The 22,603-nt window shown below is 40.3% G+C and overlaps 1 protein-coding gene across 4 annotated transcripts in view; it reads left to right on the top strand.

The window, feature by feature from the left end:
- The window catches only part of Atg10 (autophagy related 10), a 249,516-nt gene that overhangs the window by 171,190 nt on the left and 55,723 nt on the right, over positions 1 to 22,603 (top strand). For all 4 annotated transcript variants that reach the window (XM_013513064.1, XM_013513063.1, XM_013513065.1 and 1 more), the window contains exon 5: positions 11,903 to 12,000. In XM_013513064.1, coding sequence (XP_013368518.1) covers positions 11,903 to 12,000 — 98 coding nt within the window. The remainder of the gene's footprint in view (positions 1 to 11,902; positions 12,001 to 22,603) is intronic.

Raw genomic sequence — 22,603 nt, 5'->3', positions numbered from 1 at the left:
ATGGTATATAGATCACAACAATTACCTTTGGTCTATCTTCGATCATGAAGCTTGACTATGACTAGGCAAGCCAGTGATGAAGGCTTAAGAAGAGAACACTTTGTTAAGTCATTATTGTCAAACAAACAAACAAAAACTCTATGTTCCCAGATGTTTTACAGTGCAAATGGCCAGCAGGAACAAAGACACAGAGGAAAAACAAACTATAGTTTGCCAGTCATACTGTTATGACTCAACACATTTTGAGAACTACTGCTTTTGAAATTGTTTTTGTCCCTTAGAATGTCGGTAGATGGTTACCCACTGAAGATGAATTTTTCTGAGCCAGCACAATCATTGAAAGGCAAATATAGAGAACAAGATAGGCATCCTTTTAAGAATTATTATTACAACCTATTTGTGACTACGAAGTAATTAATTACTTGCCTTTCTCTGAAAGAATTTCCAAAAGAGCAGTTTCACTGACAGCATTACAACATTGCTGTAACAAATATTTGTTGAATTTGTTGATAATGAGTTAACCTCCCTAGGTGACTATTTTGAACAGCATCTTTTAAATATTTAGGACTGGAAACATTTGTTTTAAACACTTAAATTCCAATCCTTAGATTCCCACAGGCCTAGCATGCTCTAGCCAGGATGCCAGACACAGAACCTCAGGAAGAGTGAAGGGACTTTGCCGTGTCCCTGGAGAGCCAGCCCAGACATTGGGCCTGTAAGGAGCAAATATTTTGGTAAGGGCATTGTATTTACTTATTGATTCTATTAGCTTTCTTGTCACTGAAACACAATACCCAACACCCACAATTTAATTTGGCTCATGGTTTTGGGGGTTCAGTCCATGGTGGGCTGACTCCAGTGCAGGAACATCCTGGCTTAGTTCATGCAGCCAGGAAGCAAAGCAGGAGAACAGCGCCAGAGAGGAAGAGGCCAGGGAGCAGATATAGTACCCAAGGCCACTTCTCCATTGCCTTCCCAGACACACCCAGGAGTAAACTCTACTCATCTGCTCAGCATTTCTTAATCCAGTGTAGTTGATATATTAGCATTAACAGTCACATTGCCCTTTCTCTACTTTCCTAAGGAGTTAGATTTTGTAAGCTGCTGACCACAGTCTGAAGGGACTTTTTATCAAGGAAGTTATAGCTGTGAATCACCCCAGGCAGAGTGGCTTTCAGGCTCATTATCATGGGGGCTTAAGCTCTGTTGTGTTCCCAACTTTCCCCTAATAATGAGAATCAGAGTACTCAAGTTGATTCAGAAAATGTGATTGGAGAAGAATGGGGCTTATTATAAAGAAAAAGGCACCTCCCAGAAATAAAACATGGCTCCGCTTCTTTGGAACTGCAGCAGGGACTCTGTACAGGTGAACGTTCCTGGCCCCTTGCCGCTACCTTTCTCTGGAGAGCCACATTCCTCTCTCTCTCTCTATTTACTCCTGACACCTGCATCCCATCTCCTGGGCTTGTGTGTGGCCTTGGCACGAGCCCTGGTCCCCATTTTATCCCATCTCTCAGGTCCAGCCTTGCCTGCTCTGACAGAGGTGCTGGTATAGAGCAGGGAGCCACATACTCAAGGTGGTAGTTCACGTGAAGTCTATCCGGTAGGTGGAGGAGACCCCCACCAGATGCACAGAGAAAACAATAAAATATCAGAAATGGCAGATCCAGAGACACACAGTCATTTGTGTTTCAGTCAGTTCCAGTCCTTGAAACAGATGCAGGTTGTGGCTTTATCAAACCTAAGACAGGCAGTGTCCCTCCCGGGAAACCTCTGCAGCACCTCCTCAGCTCAAACATCAGTGTCCTTCCCAGTATGGCACCCAGGAAGGAGCAAAGCTGTAGGAGCCTGGGTTTGGCAAAAATATAGCTATAACACTAAACATACAAACAAGCAAAGATAAAAAATAGATTAGCTGGGCTTCATCAAAGTTAAAGACGCTTGTGTTTCAAGATCACCATCAAGAAAATGAAGAAATGGAGAAAATATTTACAAATAAATATATCTGATAAAGGACTTATATCCAGAATGGATTAAAAAAAATGCCTCACATCACTACAGTAAGGTAATATCCCAATTAAAAAACAGGACAGGAGCTGATGGGTAGTGTACTCCTGTAATGCCAGCACACTTAAGAGACCAAGGAGGATGGTCCCAAGTTCAAGCCCAGTCTGGGCAGTTTGGCAATTTAGGGACACCCTGTCTCTAAATAAAAATAAAAGAGATGAGGAAGTAGCTCAGTGTGAAGACCCTGTATTCAATCCCCAATACTGCAAAAACAAAACATTAAATAAAACAGGGCAAAGAATCTGAAGGGACATTTAGTGAAAATGTGCTCAGTGTGACATATTGTAAGGGAAATCAGTGCAAATCAAAATCACAATGAGTTGCCAATTAGTGCCTATTAGGATGGCTACAAGTGAAAAGCAAAACACTATCAAATGTTGGGAAGGGCATAGAGCAGTTAGAGCCTAGCTTAGGCTGCTGGTGGGATGTTATACAGGGCAGCCACCTTGGGGAAGACAGGCACGTCCTCAAAGCGTTAAGTAGTTCCCAAGAGACACATCAGTCCCACTCCTAGGATGAACCCAAGAGGAAAGACAACACATGGTCATGCCAGAGCTTGCATGTGAGTTGCTATTCATAATGGCCCCTGTCTTGGTGACTTTCCTCTCATTGCTGGGACAAAATACCTGATGCCCAAAATTAAGGAAGGAAAGCTTTATTTTGCTTAAAGTTTGTGGAGGTTTCAGTACATACTTGGAAGGTTACAAGGCAGAGTGGCACATGGCAGAGGGCTACAGTTCATGGCAGAACACAGCAAAAGCAACAAGCACTGAAAGGGAGGAATGGCGGCAAGCAGCCTCTTCCTCTCCCTTACATATGCTAACTAAGAACCCCACGGCGGGTGTAGCTCTCACACCCAAAATCAATCAAACTCTAAAAATCTGCCCCATCACTGCCTGAGGCTTTGGGGGGACACCCAGACACAAACCATAATAGCCCCAAAGGTGAAAACCTGCAAATGATGGCTGGATAAGCCAAACATGGTATATAACACAGTGAAATACAAACTGACTGTGAACAAGAATGAAGCGCTGGTGTGCGGTAAAATGTGGATGAGCCTCGAAGACAGGCTGAGTGAGAGAAACAAGTCACAAAAGACCAATAGTGTGTGATTCCACCTTTATGGAATATATGGAAACTAGCAACAGAAAGCAAATCAGAGATTTCCTAGGATGTGAGGAGGAGGGCTCCTTACGGTGACTGCTAACGAGTTTGAGGTTTCTTTTTCACATTAAATGTTCTGAAAAAGTGATGGTGACACAACTCTGAGATGAGGCACTTTATTTTTCCCTCTTTTATTAGTAATAGATTTGTAAAATCTAATAAATACATTAATCATCGGGAATTGGTATACGTACATATCACATCGTGAACCTTTTCTCTTTTCCTCTCTTGCTTCCTGTCTCCCTCTACCCTCAGATCCCTTCCCATCTCACAAAGGCTGTCCCTATTTCCCATCTTTTAAATTGTTCTTATTTGTGCTTTGGGTCTAACTATGCAACAGTTAACCTTCTATGTCTGATTTGTTTCACTTAGCTTTACAGTCTCAGGTTACAATCTCTTTCCTACAAATGTCTCAGGTTTATCCTTCTTTATGGCAGAGGAGTACTCCATTGTGTATGAGTACCACATTTTCTTTATCTGTTCATTTGTTGATGGCCATATAGGCTGCTTCTAAGATTTAGCTATTATGAGTTCTGTAATAAGCATGGTGTGCATGTATCACTGTAATAAGATGTCTTCAACTTTTTGGGGAAATACTCAGATGAGAAATAGCTGCGTCAAATGGAATCTCTATTTTTAATTGTCTGAGGAATCTTCATACTGATTTCCACAGAGGGTACACCAGTTTACATTCCCACCAGCATTGTAGTAAGGTTCCTTTGCCCCCACAATCTCACCAGTGTTTGTTTTCAGTTCTTGGTGATGGCCATTCTTTCTGAAGTAAGATAGAGTCTCAGTGTTGTTTTGATTTGCACTTCACAAATGGCCTAAGATACCAATTACTTTTTCATGTACCCATTGACCATTTGTATTTCTTCATTTGAGAAGTGTCCATTTCATTTGCCCATGTTTTGGATTCTCCCTTTTGTTTTGGAGGTGTAATTTTTGGGCAGTTCTGCACATATTCTAGATACTAATCTGTCTAAAGAGTAGATGGCAAAATTTTTCCCCATTCTGTAGGTTCTCTCTTCACTCTGTTGGTTGTTTCCTTTGCTATGCAGAATATTTTTAATTTAACATAGTTCCAGTTGTTAATTATTGGTATTATTTCCTGTTCAGCTGGGGTTCTGTTCAAAAAGTCCTTGCCCATGCCTATGTCTTCACAAGTCTTACCTTTAGCAGATTTACTGTTTCTGTTTTTTATATCGAGGTCTTTGATCTGTTTTCATTTAATTTTAGTACATGGTAAGAGAGATGGGTCTAGATTCATTTTCTGCCTCTGGAAACCCAGTTTTCTCAGCACCACCTGTTAGAGGGATCATCTTTCCTCTGGTATGTGTTTTTGGCCACTTTGTCAAAGACAAAGGGATTGTTCCCTGGGATTTTTCTGTATCCTCAGTTCTGTTCCATTATGTCTGTTTTGTGCCAGTAACATGGTGTTTTTATCACTCTCACTTTGTAATATAGCTTGAAATTTGGGGTTGGGATGCTTGTTGCTTTACTTTTGTTACCCAAGATTGCTTTTGCTATTCTGGGTCCCTTCTGGTTCCATATAAAATTTAGAATTACTTTTTCTAGTTCTGTGAGGAATGCTGTTAATATTTTGATTGGCATTGCATTAAATGTATATGTCATTTTTGGTAAAATAACCACTTTCAGAATATTCATTCTGACTGTTCAGGAACAAGGGACATCTTTTCATTTTCGAATGTCTTCTTGGATCTCTTTTTTCAGAGGTCTTTTACTTCCTTGGTTAGGTTAATTTTTAGCAATTAATTTTTTATGCTATTATGAATGGAATTGTTTTCCTAATTTCTTTCTCACTGTGTTCATTGTTGCTGTACAGGAATGCTATTGTTTATTATGCATTGATTTTGCATCTACTACTTTGCTGAATTTGTTTAGTAGTTCTACAAGTCTTTGGTGAAGTGTTTTTGGTTTTCTATGTAAAGGATCATGTCATCTGTGAGTAAGATAATTTGACTTCTTCCTTTCCTGTGCATACTCCTTTTATTTCTCTTGCCTGATTGCACTGGGTAAAGTTTTGAGTACTTTACTGAACAAGAGTGTTCAGAGTAGACATCCTTTTCTTGTTCCTGATTTTGCTGATTTTTTTTTTTTTTTTTTGTATCATGAATTGAACTCAGGACCTTGTGCTTGCCAGGCAGGTGCTTATGCCACTGAGCTATATCCCCAGCCCTTGTTCCTGATTTTAGAGAAAAAGCTTCCAGTTATTCCCCATTTAGTATGATGTTGGTATTGGATTTCTCATAAATTACTTTATCAATCTGAGATAACATCCTTCTATACCTCTTTTCATCAGACTTTTTATCATGAATGGCTGTTGGCTTTTTCTGTGTCTGTTGAGATGATCATTATTTTTGTCATTGCCTCTGTTTATGTGATGTATTACATTTATTGATTTTCATATGTTGAATCTTCCTTGCATGCCTGGTCATGATGATTATCACATTGTGTTCTCCAGTATCTTTTTGAGAATTTTTGCATCTATGTTCATTAATGAGTTTGGCCTATAGTTTTCTTTTTTTGTTAATTCCCTTGTCTGATTTACTACTGGGCTAATGCTAGCTTCCAGGAATGGGTTTGGCTGTACTCCTCCCCTTTCAGAGTTTGAGGAATATGGGCATTACATCTTTCCCGAAGTTCTGGTTGAATTCTGTGGTGAATCCATCAGATCTTGGGCTTTTCTTAGTTGGTCAAGTTTTTATTACCATCTCTACTTCATGGCCTATTATTGGTCTATTTAAGGCTTTTATATTTTCTTAATTTTGGTGATGTATATGTGTCCATTTCTTCTAGTTTCACCAATTTATTGGAGTACAAGTTTTCTAAATAGTCTCTTATAATCCTCTGGATTTGGCTAGTGTACACTGTGATTTCACCTTCTTTCTTTGGGTTGTCTATTTCTTTTTTTTTATTGGTACATGTTTACCATACATAATGATCACATTCATCATAGGGAATTTGTACTTGTACATAATATATATTTATTTTCCTTTTTTTACCATTCTTCTCCCCTCCCTTCAAACTTTCTTCTCTTCCTCATGTATAAAAGCTTTGTTTTTATTTTTTCCTTCCATTCTCTTTTCATTTCCTTTCCCTTCTTTCCCTTCTCCCTCCCCCTCTCTTGTTCCACTTACCATTTGAACAAGTTGTGTCTGCTTTTAGTCTCTATCCTCCAGTTTGCTCCTTATTTACTCTTTGGGTTTCCCACACACATGACAAACAATGTGATACTTAAACTTTTGTGTTGATTTATTTCACTTAAAATTATGGTCTCAAGATGTGTCCATTTACCTAAAAAATGTTCCAAGTTTATCTTTCTTTATGGCAGGATAGTACTCCATTGTATATAAAACCACTTTTTCTTTATCCATTCAACTCTTGATGACCTTGAGACACATCATTAGGTTATTTATCTGTGATTTTTCAGTTCTTAAAATGAGTATATAGCATTCACAGCTACAAACCTTCCTGTTACAACTGCATTCATTATGTCCCCTAGGTTCTAGTATGCTATACTTTCATTGTCATTTGATTTTAGGAAGTTTATTTCTTTCCTGATTTCATCTGCTACTCATTGATTATTCAATAATGTATTATTTCATCTCCATGTGTTTGCAGAGTTTCTGTGGTTTCTTTTGCTATTGATTTCTAGTTTCGTTTCATGATGATCCAACAGTATGCAGGGAATTATTTAAGTTCTTTTGTATTTATTTACACATGCTTTATGACCTAGGATATGATCTATTTTGGAAAAAGTTCAGTGTGCTGCTGAGAAAAATATGTATTCTGTTGGATGAAACATTATGTTGTTAAAACTGTTAGTTCAATGGTGTGGTTTAACTCTGTTTTGTTGTTGTTAATTTTTTGTCTAGTTGACCTATTTGTGAGACGAAATATTGAAATCTCCTGCTGTGGTTATATTAGTGTCGATACTATATTTGTGCCTGTAGTATATTAGTGTGTCTGTCTTTTTATGTCCAGTAGTTTTTGTTTTATGAAGTTGGGCAGATGAACATTCAGTGCATATATATTTAAAATTTTTATCTCTTTCTGTTGAATTCTTCCCTTTCCCAGTATGTCATGGCCATCTTTGCTGAGATGAGGCATTTTAAATGAGTTTGTATGTGTGTGAGTTATGTCTCATTACAGCTGTGTGTGTTTAAATCAGTCACTTAATGTTCCTTGCAAGTGGCTAGGGGTTTCCCCTAGCCTGCTCTACTGTAGCCTTTCCGTGGTTCGCTGTCCTTCTCCCTGTAACATGCATCCCTTGCTCTGTCAGGATCTGAACAGCTAACACCTCCCAGTGTTTGCTCACAAGTCCCTTTTTCAGTAATGTCAAAATTTGAAAAACCCACCCAGGGCTGGCACTCCTTAGTCCACTGTCTTTTTTCTTTTTACCATAGTACATATTGCCTCTTGATGTACCATGCAATTTACTCATTTATTGCATTCTCTATTTACTGTCCCATCCTTGCCCTAACCCAGCCAGAACATAACCTCCACAAAACCATTGTTTGGCTAATGTACCACAAAGGCTTAGAACAATGCTTGGCATACATAGTGCCAAATTAGACAGATACCTCTTTCTAAAATTAACTTCTTGTCTCATTACCCCAGGGAGAATCTTGATGTGGTGAGATACTAGTTTTTCTATTTTGAATTAAAACAGTTATTTTTCACTTTGACTTAGTAATTCCATTCTAGGGAATTTATCAAGAGAAAATAATTGAAAAGAAGAGAAATGGCTATGGCTTACTTTGTGACTACGTCGGGCCAGGTACTGTTTCAAAATTGATAATGACTCAAATGACCAACAGCAGAGGAATACTTAAGTATATGACTGTGAACCATCTTAGTACCATAGCACACAACCAGCAAATCATAATGATGACTTTTTGCCAATGTAGGAAATATTTACCTCAAAGTACTGTATAGAGAAAAGTATATTTCCATCTTCCCATCTTTATTGACTTTATTCCACTTATGATATGCCAGACTCTGGTCCACATAGTGGGTAACAAGGTCTATTTCCACGGAACTTCCCTACTAGTTAGGCAAGGCAGGAAATGATGAATGTAGAAGAAAGTACAGTAATTTCCTAGAGACATACTTGCTATGAAAAAAGCCAAACAGCACAAAGGAGCGACTGGTTTGAGTGAGCGTGTGTGTGGCGGCGGGGGGTAGATTTACTACCTTGACAAAGGGCTGATCACAAGGAAGCGTGGTGGAGACAGCTCAGTCGGTAGGGCCAGATCACCTCCATGTCGGCCCTCGTGCTTGAAAACGGTGCTCAGCAGAGAAGTTACATCCAGTTGGGTTTGAGACCAGCAGGGGCAGGGACCAAGCACTGGAGCCTGGAGGTTTGAGGAAGGCTCTTTTCAGGGGCTTGGACTTGAACCCCTGGATAGCAGGGACAGAACAGAAACCACAGATTCCAGAGAAATTTAGAATATAATAACAGACCATGTTTTTCATGATGAAACATAAAGCTAGAAAGAGTGAGCATGTAGAATGGTTCTGATTTTGTGGCACTATGTAGGGAAGAGAGCGAAAGCACAGTGATGTTTTAATGAGGTTTTTTTTTAATTAATAAAAAATGTAGCCAGGTGCGGTGGCACATGCCCGTAATCTCAGCACTTAGGCGGCTGAGGCAGGAGAATGACCATGCGTTCAAGGCCAGCCTGGGCTACATAGTGAGTTCGAGGCCAGTGTGAACTACATAGCAAAATCCTGTCTCAAAAAAAAAGTTTTCCTAACTATAATTTTTTTAGGTGCTGCAGATCGAACCCAGGACCTTATGCATGCTAAGCATATGCTCTCTCACTGAGATCCACCCCAAAACTCCATACTGTAATTTTTGGAATCTAGTTCAAAAACCAAAGGGACATAGAGAAATATGTTTATGCTAATCTCTCTGTTTTCATTAAATGATATAGAAAGAACCTAGTGCTACTAATGCATACTGCCCTGTTTAAAAACTAGAAAAGCTAGTTTAAAAGAAACAGGCAAAGCTGTAAATTTCAAGTATTTTTGCCACACAAGTAAAACTACATTTGGTTCTTATGCTTTTAACCTACTTTTAACTCCATTGCTGTTGCTCTACGTTGACAAGAGGAGTTCATTTCCCTAGACTTGATGTGTCTGAAAACTTATGGTATATAATCTCAATTCTAGTATCCTACCTGATGAAAATTCTGCACAGTTATTCAGGGGCTCTCTCCACATCGTTGGCAGGCTGCTTATGACTCTATGTTGTAGGGATGTTCCTGAGAGAAGAGCAGGTGTTTGCCACTGGTGACATCTAACCATACACTCCACATGGTCGACAGAGACATTCTACGGAGTAAAATCAAAAGCATCACCAATTTCCAGATATTGCACCAAGCATCTCCTCTAGGTCGGAAAAGCTTTCATTGTCTTAGAGGAAGTAATGTTGAGGAAAGCATTCTTAGATTCCCCATTTTTTCAATAGATGTTTCCTAAAGCATTTGCAGTGTCTCTGCCCCCTGGAAGCAGCCTGGAATACCAGGAAGAGCACTGGATTATGAGTCCTGAAACCTGGGTTTAAACTTCAGCTCAATCCTGAGCTGACTGCATGGAGATTAGTATTTCCCAAAAGTTGCCACATTTATAAAATTAGTAGTCATATCAGCTTCAAACTTTTATTTTCTCACTACCTGATTCCTTCTGATTCTGACCTTAAAAATTATTTTGAAAGCATGTCATTTTTTCTAATAGTTTACTATTTGACATGAGGTATTTAAGATCAGATTAGCCACTCCCAAAATTAACACACACATGTGCACTCTCACACACTCACTTGTGCACATGCATATTTTGAAGAGCAGAGTTTGGCCCTACTCTGTAAATGTGTTCTGAAAACAATATAACACCACTCCTGAAGGCAGCTTGTTTTTAACTTGTAGCAAAACATGACATTCAAATGTTAATTGGATGAATAAATCTTGTTCATTTTACAGACATGGAAATGTCAATGGAATAAAACTATTTATCACAAGATAATGGTCTCCTGCCACCAGATAAATGCCAAGATGAAGATACTTATTGAAAATGTATCAAAATATTCTGTTGCTATTTATTGAAAATAAAGGTTGAGGAAAAGTTCAAATTTCCAGGGCAAACATGAGAAATGTCCTGCTTATGCGATTAGTATATTATGGTATCAAAGACAGTGTGCATGATGTGGATGGTGTAGCACTGAGAATTACTGCAATAGTGGAGGGGGCTAGGAGGAGATACCTGATATTTACTGAACTCTTACTTACTGCCTGACGGAGTCTTGGGTGCGTTCACTAATATAAGCCTCATGAGAACAAATTTTGAAAGGATTATCCTCATTTTAGAGGCAAAGTTAAAAGCAGAATAACTTTCAGGCACACAGAGAGTAATTGCCAAGCCTAGTGTTTAACTTAGTCTGGGCTATAAGTCCGGTGCTTTACTCTCTCACCCTACATACATTTCTACTTATATCCTGCAACTCTGAATAGTACAGTGGTTTCTAGTTGTTTGGAATTTTTGAGTAGATTATGTCCTCAAGTTTCGTTGCACTTGATGATCAAATGCACCTCAGGATTAATGGTTTAGTATATGGTGTATTCTCTTTAATTAATATGGAGTAGTGTGCATTTGCCTATGGAAAAGAGCACACCCAAAGGTCTTGAGGATTTGATAATTCTGAGTGAGCCAAATAGCACTAAATCCAAGCATTTAGATCTCTTCTTTCCAGGAGTATGTGTTTTGAAAGTCTTTAGGTAACTGCTACTCTCTGCTTCCTTTTTTTAAACTTAGATACCTATATTTTCTGTTTACTTTCTTTATGTATAAGTGCCATAGTGACCTTCATAAGATACATTATTTGGATAGTTACTGAATTTAGATGGTTAATTAAAAGTGCTCAAGCAAATAAGAATTACTGCTCACTGAAGCTTCCACTAATCTCTTCCTGACGACCCTTTGTCGTGTCCCTTCTCCACCCCGCACAGATGCTGGGTGCTAATGTCTCGTTCCTCTGGATGGCAGGGGACCGTCTGGTTCTCTGGCTGGGACCTCTCTCTGCCTACGATTTTGAGGATTCACGTACCTGTCAGGGTTCCCCTAGTAGATGGTAGGCTCCTGACATTATGTGTTTTCCTTCTCTGTGCAGTCCGTAATACCCAGCTGAGCGAATTGGACCTTACAGATGCTTGATCAGCAGGACAGAGAAAGAAGCATGAGTCTGGTGTCTTTTTTTTTTAAGGAATAGAAAAAGCATTAAGGCCTCCAAGACATCCATAGGGAACCCTTGCGAGTATGAGGGTCCATTTACCCGGTCCTTTACCTATGCTCGTATCTGTCAGTTCTCTGTAAAGCACATTTGGCTTTTATTTATTTTGCACAGCTCCCAGAGACAGTGAATAAGTAGATGATTTAACTGCTAGGTGGATACAAAGGAGAAAAGCTTAAATGTTTAATGTTCTCTCAAGAAGAATATAGATGTTTACACAGCATTCCTGTGCTATACAAGTAATGTGTAAACTAGTAAAGATTTTTGAAAAAGTCAGAATCCTCCTCCAGTTCTTTTGGATCTGTGCTGAGCACCCCGCGTCTCATGGGTCACTGACTGTGTTTTAATGCATTTCCACAGATGGGAGACCTCTCACCCTGCAGGACATCTGGGATGGAGTCCACGAGTGCTATAAGACGCGATTGCTGCAGGGTCCTTGGGACACAATCACCCAGCAGGTTAGCGCGCCGCTGCGCCTTCCAGTGCGCGGTTCTTCCCCTCCACTCATCTCTGCATCTGGCTCTCTCACCCGCTCCTTTTCCTTCTTTCCTCCTCCACGCCCTTGCAGATAGCAGCTCAGAGACAGTTTTCCTAAAAACACTTTCCCTGACTCAGACTTGCTATAGTGTCCCGATGTTAAGCTTTTGTAACATCCTATAATTTTCCTTCAGAGTGCTCATCACAGTTTTGAATGATATATGTGGATGATTTTTTAAAACTTAGTGTCTGTCTTGTCCATTATTCTGTGAGTCCCTTCAAGGGCACCCCATGTCTGGTTTTCTGTTTAACTTCTCTTTGGCCGCCAACCCCAGCACCAGCGCAGGGATTGTGCTCTAGTAGGTATTTAGCCAAACTGTATTCCATAAATGAAAATGAAACCAAGTTGGCACGTACGCTAGTTTCTTCAGCTTGTGTTGTCTCTGATGTTGCACTCATAGAAACATTGAACTTTGAATTAGTAATAAGCTTGTAATAGATTGGCAAAAAGAGGTATAACAAATGGATTTGCAAAGCAGAGATAATAGATTTGTCAATCATATAAATCATTATTGCAGCATAGCTAAAATCAGCAGGTAATTACTTTAGAATTTTAAAAATATTCACCACCTTGCAACCAATCGTGTTCATCTTAAAAATAATTTTTACTTAAATCAAAAACTGCTATGTTTTTCCAGGCCTCTGTTAAACTTAATGAAAGCTTCCTCTGAAAATGACTGCATCAGCCATTAGAATTTTCATGCCCTCTTACGTGTTTGATCATAATAATGGCAGCTTGCCTCCCAATCAACAGGAGACTCCTGTGCTTCTCACGAGTAGTGCTTAACAATGACTGCAAGGGGCCATTTTCTAGGTTTTCAGTGAGGACAAAACTAGCTCTCAGCATGCTCACACTGCCCCTCAGATGAATCCTTTCCCTTGCGCTCTGGCTGGCCCTCTAGTCAAGCCCATGACCCAGCCTGGCGCAGTTAGTAAAGCCTACCTCTGCTTCCCTGCTCCTTTCCTCTCTGCCCCTGACCTCTGTCCCAACTTCTGACCACTGTCAGTTTGAACTCAGTTCTGCTCCTGCCTGCTAGCGCTCACCCAGGGCCTGTGGGTGTGGTCCGTCGGCCTTCCCTGCCCAGGCCTCAGTGGGAGCCAGTTCCTGTCTCCCCGTCCCCTTCCAGGTCTGTTCTCCACTCTTCCACTCTACACAGCTCCTGCTGAACGTGTTTGTTCATGCCTCTGTACCCATCTCGCGCAGCAGCTTGTTCTTGGGAATCTTTCCAGGGTTCGTGCCTTCCCTCTGTGGTCTGTCTGAATAGTTCCTACTTCTTCTCTCATACGCTCCTTTCTCTGAAACTACCAAAGGTGACAGAAATAGCTCTCTCTGAAATCCCAGTTTGGTAGAGCAGGTGTGCGTAGTTGCTGTGAAGAGCAGAAATGTAATATACAAGCAAAGCATCCCTGAAGAATTTGGCAAGAGCATCTTGTTTTATGCAAACCATTTTACATTAACCTTTGAGGATATGAATGTGAGTGATACGTGTTTCGGCTTCCAGTGCTTCTCCAGTGACCACAAACAGTTCGAAACTCCTACGTAGATCCAGAGTCTGCGGGCCCAGAAAATGTTTGATTGTAGGAGTCAAGGAAGATGGCAAAGGAGAAAGGAAGAGATTATTCAAAGTATAACATGCGTAAATGTGTGTATATATGCATTTAACTTCAGCTTCAGTGCCTTTTTCTCAGGTCCTTCTCAATCATTTTTTCCGTTATGCCTCTCAGCCCAGTTCTTATCCTTTGGCTTTTTTCTCTCCCTAGTAGCTCTGTTACTGATCTCTTCAGTGCCAACCTGCAGCTCAGTTCTGGAGGGGATCCCTTGGCTCTGCTTCAGGACATATGAACAAGATTTTGAATTCAACTGTATTTTCTTAGTTTCCTAATCTGATGTTGTCAATAGATTTCTTCTCATCAATGACCCACATGTTGTTAAGCAAATGAATCAGTGTGTACATTGACTGTTTTTAATAGAATTGACTAACGTATTTCAATTTATAGGCATGGGTGTGGACCATATTTTTCCCGCTTACTGTAGAATCATACTGGTACATATCCCATCTACCATGGTAAGCATTACTATTGCTAATACCAAAGCACAGGCTCACTTAATGGAAGAGATGCTTGACATAACCAGATTACAACTTCACTATAAAATTTAGGTGCTGCTTTGGAATTTGTTTATCTTATTGGGATCTGATCTGAGCACAGAGTCCCACTTCTAATACTAAACTTTATTTAAGGGTTAGAGTCACTTAACATGATGTGTGTCCAGACATTAAAGACCAACCAATAGGAACATTGGTAGCCAGGCACTATTTGGCATTTGAAAGTCATCATGTAAATTGGCTTTGAAGCTCTTGGTCTTTAACCCTCACAGGTTCATGAGTTGGTGTCTACACTTTTTCAGGTGCATCATGTCTTTGGGAGAATGGGTCTTCATTTTTGTAAGACCCCATATGGAGAATAAACAAGGTGTCCTCAGTAGGACAAGAGTAGAGGTATCACACAGCCCTGGAGGAGAATAAGATGATAGCATATTGATGGTGCTGCACAGCAGACAGCATTTTGCAGAATTATACTACAAAATCATTAGCTTGCAGACTGAACATGATAATAACATCCTGTCCTCCAGAGTGGCTTAAAAACAAAAGCAGCCTTTGCAGAATACAAAATGCATCTCGCCTCATTTTGAGGCCTGATTGTGCTTGTGGAGTTTGTTGCTCTTCATCTTTGGTAATGACACTTGTGTTCCTGCAGCATTCATCTAGATGATGAGGGCCTGCTCACGGCAGACGTGAACCCTCTCTTTGGAAGACAAGCCACTCAGGCATCTCATGCATTTGATTATGGTGATTACTCACCTGCCTTTGCCCAACCTTAGGACTACTTATTATCCTAGCCCTGAGCCTCATGAGGAACCTCCAGGAGAAAGGGAACAGATGCCCCAATTGGTAGAGTGAGTATTACAGGAACAAGCACTGGAAGGTGCGGGCTCTGTGACCTTGTCCTGGGCTAACATCACAAGGTTAGGAAAACGGCTCAATTTTGCTTGAAGATGTGTGTGCTTATGTGCAGATGTGTGGTGGTGAGATAGGTAATTTTCTTCTTTTTAAAAACTTTATTTTGAATTTTTTAAAACATATACAAAGTAGAAATAATAGAATGCACTTATAGGCTTATGGCCATCTAACTTACTTGTTTAGTTGTTTATTTTGCTACTGGGCCGGAGTCTTGAGCATGCTAAGTGCACTATCTGCCATTGAGCTGTGACTCTAACCTTTGATGATTTTATTTTTTGAAGCAAATTGTAGACTTCACTTTACCTTATTCATGAATGTTTAAGTAAATAAGATTTATGTGAATTTTCACAGCAGTTTTGCTTATAATAGCCCCAAGCAGAAACAACCCAGGTGTCTGTCACTGGTGGCTGTTTAAACACTTTCACCATGGAATACTATTCAGCAATCAAAAGGATCTAGGCACAGAGGCACTTAACAACCTGGATGAACCTGCAGAAAGTTGTTCTGAGTACAAAATGACAATGCCAAGAGGTTGTATAGTATCTGGCTCCATTTCGATGAGGTGTTTGAGATGACAAAATTGGACTGGGTTCTAGGAAGGGGTATGGCTATGGCTGTCCAAGGAAGTGTGGGAGAACCTCCCACAAGTGTCTGTATCTTCCCCACATCTGTGTGGTGTCTCAGTTGAGATGAAGCCCTATAGTTTTGCAATAGGAAACTAATTGTCCGGTAGTTAAAACTGGGGGAAGTTGGGTAAAATTTCTAAGGATAGCTTTATATGGTTTCTTTGAGCTGAACATTAGTCTGCAGTTATCTAACATGAAAAGTTTTCATTGATAAGAATGTAAAGACTCCTAAAATGTAAGTGCAATTCTATCATAACAACTAAAATGGCTAATAGTTTCTTAAATATTAAATAAGCAATTGCTATTTAAATTTCCACAGTTGATACTATCGTTAGAGTTTATTTGAATCTGTATCCAAATAAAGTTTATATGTTAAAAAGATCAACATGTCTTAAGAATTTTTAAATCAATATAGGTTCTTATTTCTCCCCCTCTTTTTTCCTGATAATTTGTGTTGAAGAGATAGTTGTTTGTCCTATGGTATTTTGCCATCTAGACTTTTCCCTGTCATTGTGTCTCTGTGATGTTGTTCAATATGTTCTTCCCTGTATGCTTTATAAACTGGTAATTAGACTATAAACTTTGGTCATATCCTTGTTTGATTTTTTTTTTGGCAAAAATACTTCATAAGTGTTTCTGGCTACTCTCGTAATGAAGCATAGAGTGTTTGGTTATCACTCTGCTTTTGATGTTAGCAGACATCTATTATTATTGCTTACACTATTTCATGAAAATGTGCAATGTAGTGATGCTGTAATTGTATCATTTATTATGTATTAGTTGGATTACTTGTATGCTGACAAAGTTTCTCCCACCAGCTTAGCAGCCTGAGGTGTGCTTTGTATAGGAAAGACAGTGCAAATGCTTGGCTCGTCCTCTTATGTTCTTAGCTTTCCAGATAATGAATCAGTTTTCTGTCAGCCTCCAGAGGTGACCAACAGTTTGTTTAATGAGTCTTTATGAACTCATGGACATAAATTTTTTATGCATTTCAGCTCATTGTAGTGATTATCTTGATGTTCAATTCACTTAATCTTTTTTATTAGTATTTGTTTGCATTATATAATGTTTCCTTGTGTGGAGTTGCTACCTGTATGCAGCACATCTTTATTCCTTTTGTATCCTCTTTCCCTCCCTCTCTTCTCACTCCTCCCAGCTCTGATCCCCTCCCTATCTGAGAAACATCTATCTACCTACTGCCTATTACCTATCTTTTATTGTGCTTTTTATACTTTAGGTTTCTCATATAAGAGAAACCAGGTAGTATTTAAGCTTGTGTGCCTGATGTGTTTCTTAACATTATGGTCTCTACATGCATCTATTTTCCTACAAAGGATTCAAGCTTAGCCTTCTGTATGGCAGAGTGGTACTCCATGGTGTGTAAATAGCACATTTTCTTTAGCCAGTCGTCAGTCGATGGGTATATAGGCTGCTTCCAAGATTTAGCTATTTGAGTTGTGCTGCTATAAACATGGGTATGCATGGGTCAGCATATCTTCATCCAGTGAAAACCTGTCTTAAATTGGCTCCTGAGTCATTTTAATGGAGAACATGTATCTTTGACAGCTTCCTTGCTTTCTGGAATGACAAGTTGTTGCCCATTGACGTTGTGTGATTCCTATCCAGACTTAGGATAGGCCGTTTTCCAAAGACTGGTTGCTTTGGGAACTGATAGAGCCTTTAACTGGGTGCTGGAACCAGACAGAAGGGTGTGAGTGAGCACCAGACTTGCAGCCCCGTGACCTTTGGCAAATGATCTAGGAGGATCTCAGTGTCTTCGGTTTATTTCATCAGAGTAATGGTAGCGTCTGCACAGCTGGGGGGAAGCCTAAGCGAATCCATACATGTAAAACACCTCGACCACTGTCTTGTGCATAACTAACAGTAAGTACCCAGTGTAATCACCATCGCGGTCAGCATCTCTTCCAGGGAGCCTAACTGATTCAGCAGCGTTCCAAGTCTTTGGTGACTACTAGGTCAGGCTCGGCTCTGATCATTCGGGTTCCTGCTGGAGCGACACCGGTGCCCAGGCCTGGGCCCAGGCATCCACCTCAGTGTCTGCTGCTTCTCTTCCCTCCCTTACCCGCTCCTCTCTCCTCCAACCTTTGCACTCTGCAGGCGTCCTGGCCTTTTTGATCCCCACACACACTTGCCTTCATGGGCTCTGTGTCAGTCCACTTTGTGTTGTTAGAGCAAAATATCCACACCTGGGCGCCCTAAGAAAAAACATGTATTCAGCTCACAGTTGTGGAAGCTGACAGCTACCTGAGCCTCTGCTTACCCGCCGTCTCCTCCTAGCTGAACCAGAACACGGGGAGCAACAGAAAGCCAGGAGGCGGCCGGCCTTGTTTGGGTCCCTCAGGAGAACTCACGGGGGTCCCCGAGCACCGCCTTACCCTGTCCAGCGCGTCCATCCCTCCGGATGACCTCCCCGCTGGCTCGCTCAGGCACAGCCTGGAGATTTCCGCGCCCAGCTCCGCGCTGGGGCCGACTCCGGGCGTCCGAACCACAGCGCTGCTTTCTCCATCAAAACAGAGATGATCTGAATGCCCAGGTAGGAGTCTGTTCAAACTGTATGTGAAAACATTCTGTTTGGCCGGAACATTTCTCTTTAAAAGCAGCTGGAACACTGTTATGAATTCCTGGGGACAGGTGGCCCCGCGCAGGGTCCGAAGAAGCCGCCCTGCTCAGCTCGCTCTTTGCTGCCGCAGGGCAGGCCGTGGAGCCCACGTGGCGCGACCTGATGAGATGTGCCACCCCGGGACTCGAGCCCGACGTGGTCCCCCCCCTCCCCGCGCCCCGTCCCAAGCCACAAAGTCTGCTGTGTTCGTGCTGTGTCATTTCGAACTTGTGTATGCACGCTCATGGGTGCACCAACGCCAGCGCGCACGCCGCCGCTTGGCTGAAGACCTCTGCGAAACCCCCTTCTCCCCAGCTGTGGAAATAGAGCTACGCATGAGACCGGACCTTGTCTTGCCTCCTTTCCACTGCAGGTTTTCCTTCTAAAAACCGAGCGAGAAGCAGCTCCTTGCGGCTTCCAGGGCCCCGTGCCAGGGACAGGTGGAATCCCTGTAGGGCGTGAACCAGGAGGAGCCCGCGCAGCGCTCCCTTTGCGAATCTCGAGCATCCTGACTGCATTTTGGAGACTTTGCCTGCCTAAGACATGCAAAAATAGGATAATTAATTTCAGCAAGTTTCATTTTCTTTCCCTGATAAGTTTTTCAGGGTTCAAAATAAAAGTCAAAGCATACACAAAACAACAACAAAAAACTCTTTAGGCACCTTTTGGTGACTGGATTGCTCTTGATTCGATGATGCAGGAAGTCACTGGTTAAGGATTCTTAAATAATGAAGCTTGATATGTGGCCTGGTGATTTATAATGATGGCGGATAAATTGATGATTTAATTGTGCTTCCTCTAGTAATAATCTCAAGTACCCGAGCGAAGTTCCAGTGATTGGCTTTCTTCTGAGCTCGGTCTCCCTGGAGTCTTCAGGCATCTCTCGTACACAACATCTGATAACTGACTTTTAACTGTTCCTGTTTTAAATAATACAAATCAATTAAAACACACAGCTGTTTAACAAAACTTCACAGTGCTGGCATAGGTCTCCATGGGTATTTCCTGATGGCTTCTAATGACATCAATTTAGTGCACCTGGTAGGATCTGCGTGCATTGGAAGTGGCTTAATTCTTAAATGACAAGAAAATTAAGCAGCCTTTATGGATTGCTGCTGCTTCCTCAGATCCCTGCCAGCTCCACTGCTGGCTGCTGTCATGGTGAAGTTTTATTTAAATGGGGCCACAGACATCATCTGATTGTTTTCTCTGTAATTTGCTGCTAATTTGTTGAATCTGAGTTTCTAGATCTTGGTTCTAGGCTGTAATAAGTCCCTTTAGCAGACAAGCTTATGGCAGCACAGTCAGGTGTCGCCTGCCTTGCGGGCTTTCTGTAGAAACCTTAGACTCCTTTAACAGTTCTCAGTGATCCTGTGTCAGGAGGGTGGAACATGCTCCCACCAGGGCATCCTCACTCCTTCGATTGCTTAGGGTAGTGCAGTTTTTCTCTGTCTCTGCTAGTAATTATTATTAAATGTCGGTCTGTATACACACTGTGATTTTTAATATGTATTGAGTGCTGATGGTGTGGGTGTCAGGTATTTCACTCTCTGTATTCTTGTATCGGTCTACTTCACTCCTACTCCACTGTTCTGTTCTTGTTTGGGAACAAACGCATTTTTATGAATTTCATTTGTACTGTAGACTTTCCTTAGATTACCAAGTATATGAAACGTCCTCATTATCTTTAGCTGGGCAATTTTTCTTGATTTTTGTTTCTTAGCCCTGCAATCCTGGAGTGTTCGTGGGAAGTTTTCACTGTATATGAGGTGCGATAGAGGCATTGATGTACTTTCACATCCAACTTCCATTTTTTGAAGTTTCTGACCACTAGACATTATTTAACTATTCCAATTAGTCTGAAAAGCTAGAAGACTTATTCTTTGACTATTATTAAAATAATTTCTAAGATGTTTTGTTCCATTTGAATGAGTTTTTGAGATGCAAAGTTAAGCAGGACATACTTCTTATAAATATCCAGGATATACTGGCATATTTGAGTTTTACTTCTTTATATTGAAGTTTTATTTCACCATATAATAAAAAAGAAACTGGTTAATGTCCTTTGTTATGTGTGTGTCTGGTTGAGCAGAATATTGCTTAGCTCTTAACCATCAGTTACACTGTTGACTCAGCACATGCCGTGAATTTATATAAGGTCCTTCCTTAAAGAATTGAATAGCATTTCATTGATCTTTACAATTTCTGTTCCTAAGAAAGGAGCAACTTATAAATATAAAAAATACCATTTAAAATGCTTAATTATTAATTTTAATATTATTCATCCTAGCACATTCCATTTTGATAATTACCTACCATCAATTTTTAATTTTTAATAAACATCTTAGCTCTCAAACTTGAAGTCTGAAGAATAGTTGTATTTTCATTTTCCGTTTTTGAGAAAGAGGTTAGTGGTGGCCAGGCAGGCAGAGAGGGCAGGGCCGTGGGGTAGGAGGGGAAGGAAACGGGCCCTGCTGGTTCATGTACGGGGTACGGGGAGTGTCTTGAGTCCAACAAGGAGTGTGTGCTTCCTGGGAGAGATGCTGTTTGCTTCATCTGGCTTTTGGTAGAATGGTTGCTGTACACACATAGTGTAACATGCATTTATTTAATATGTAACTCATCTCTACTTCCTATCCCCTTTGGTGTCTCTTTTCACTGATTATTTCCCCTGATTCTTTTCCATGTCAGTTGCTAAATTCCCTGTATTACACCTGCTGCCTATATCGCTAAAGTATTAGCTAATACGTGAAGATAATACCCAGTATATCAAGTGTATGTGCAAGTCAAGGATGTGTGCAACTGTTTCATTGTATGCTTCTGTTATTTTTCAGTATATTAGTTTAAGTCTAGTTTCTTCCATCTAATCTGAATTTCAAAAATACTTTAAGTGGTGTACACTGAAGTACAATAATGCACACATGTACTATAATCATCAGAGCAAGTGAATAAGAACTAAGTGGTGGAGCGGAAAGACAATTTTAACAGAAACCTAGGCTCAGGGAGGTTCCTGAGCTTTTGAAGAACAACAAATAAAAAGGAAAGGCCAATTAAATACGTTGCTTTATTCTGTTACAAAAGGAATCTGACAAATTTATTAGAAGAGACAAACTGTTTTTTTCTAGGAAGATCAGCTTACAAATATGAAAAGATGGTCTCCTTTGTAGATACCACTTCACCCAACCCCAGGCAGCGGGAGGGGTGAAGTTCAGTTGTAGGCCTGTGAGAGCCAGGTCCCACCCTGGGGGTGCAGGTTTGGACTGTGAGGGTCCTCACCAGCAGTTCCCCATTTAAGTGTAGGCTGCCGGTGGGTTTTGTGTGTTCTGAAATGATTTTGACTTGATTGCCTTTAGACCAAGTGGGAGTCTAGGGTCAGTGAGTGTCACCACCCCTCCCTAGCACCTCCTAGTCTATTTCACTTACTTTGCCTGTGTGTTTTCCAAAGGCATTTCCCCTTCCCCCTCTTCCTCCTTTGCCCTTCCCCTCCTCCTCCCCTCCCTCCATTGCCTGTTCTTATGTAGATATAAGATATAAAGAAGGTGCTTTAGAGATATTGTATCTATCTAAGCACATGAATCTCATATGTATTTCAAATTGTCCTCAAATAAAAGTGGTACTGTCTGGTATGAAAAAATTTTATACCATTGTTTCTCTAATTAAAAAAGTAATACATATCAAAAAGTTTTAATAGAATACAAAATACCATAAAGAAGAAAGTAAAATTACCCAGAATCCCAATCATTAAGTTACCACTGTTAATTTTTAGTGTACAGCCTTCTAGAAGTTTTGTATATATGACATTTATGAATATATAATAGATATGAGTATCTGTTGTATATGAACACAATGTATACATTATGCATGTGAGGATATAGCTCTACCATATATGAACACAATTTTAATGCATATATTATGTATGTAAATATAAAATACTACTACATATTATACATAAATATACATATGCATATAAAGGACATATTATGCACCTGATTTTTAAAGTTTATATCGCATCTTTTTATCTCAATATTCAAGTATCTTTTAATCATTACATAGAATTCTATGGTAAGATAATGTTATAATTGTTTTAACCAATTTTATATTGTGAATAATGAGGTTTTTCAAAGTCTGTTGTACACAGTTCCTAAGTGAAAATACTTGCACGTATGATTTATGCAGTCATCCAAGTTGTTCTTTGAGATAAATTCTTAGAAATGGAATTGGCAAGTCAAATAGTATTTGCTTTTAAATGGTTTTGTTA

Source organism: Chinchilla lanigera, unplaced genomic scaffold (assembly GCF_000276665.1).
Source record: "Chinchilla lanigera isolate Chin_1 unplaced genomic scaffold, ChiLan1.0 scaffold00017, whole genome shotgun sequence".
In the NCBI taxonomy this organism is placed as follows: Eukaryota; Metazoa; Chordata; class Mammalia; order Rodentia; family Chinchillidae; genus Chinchilla; species Chinchilla lanigera.
This window is presented reverse-complemented; position numbering and strand designations above follow the sequence as displayed.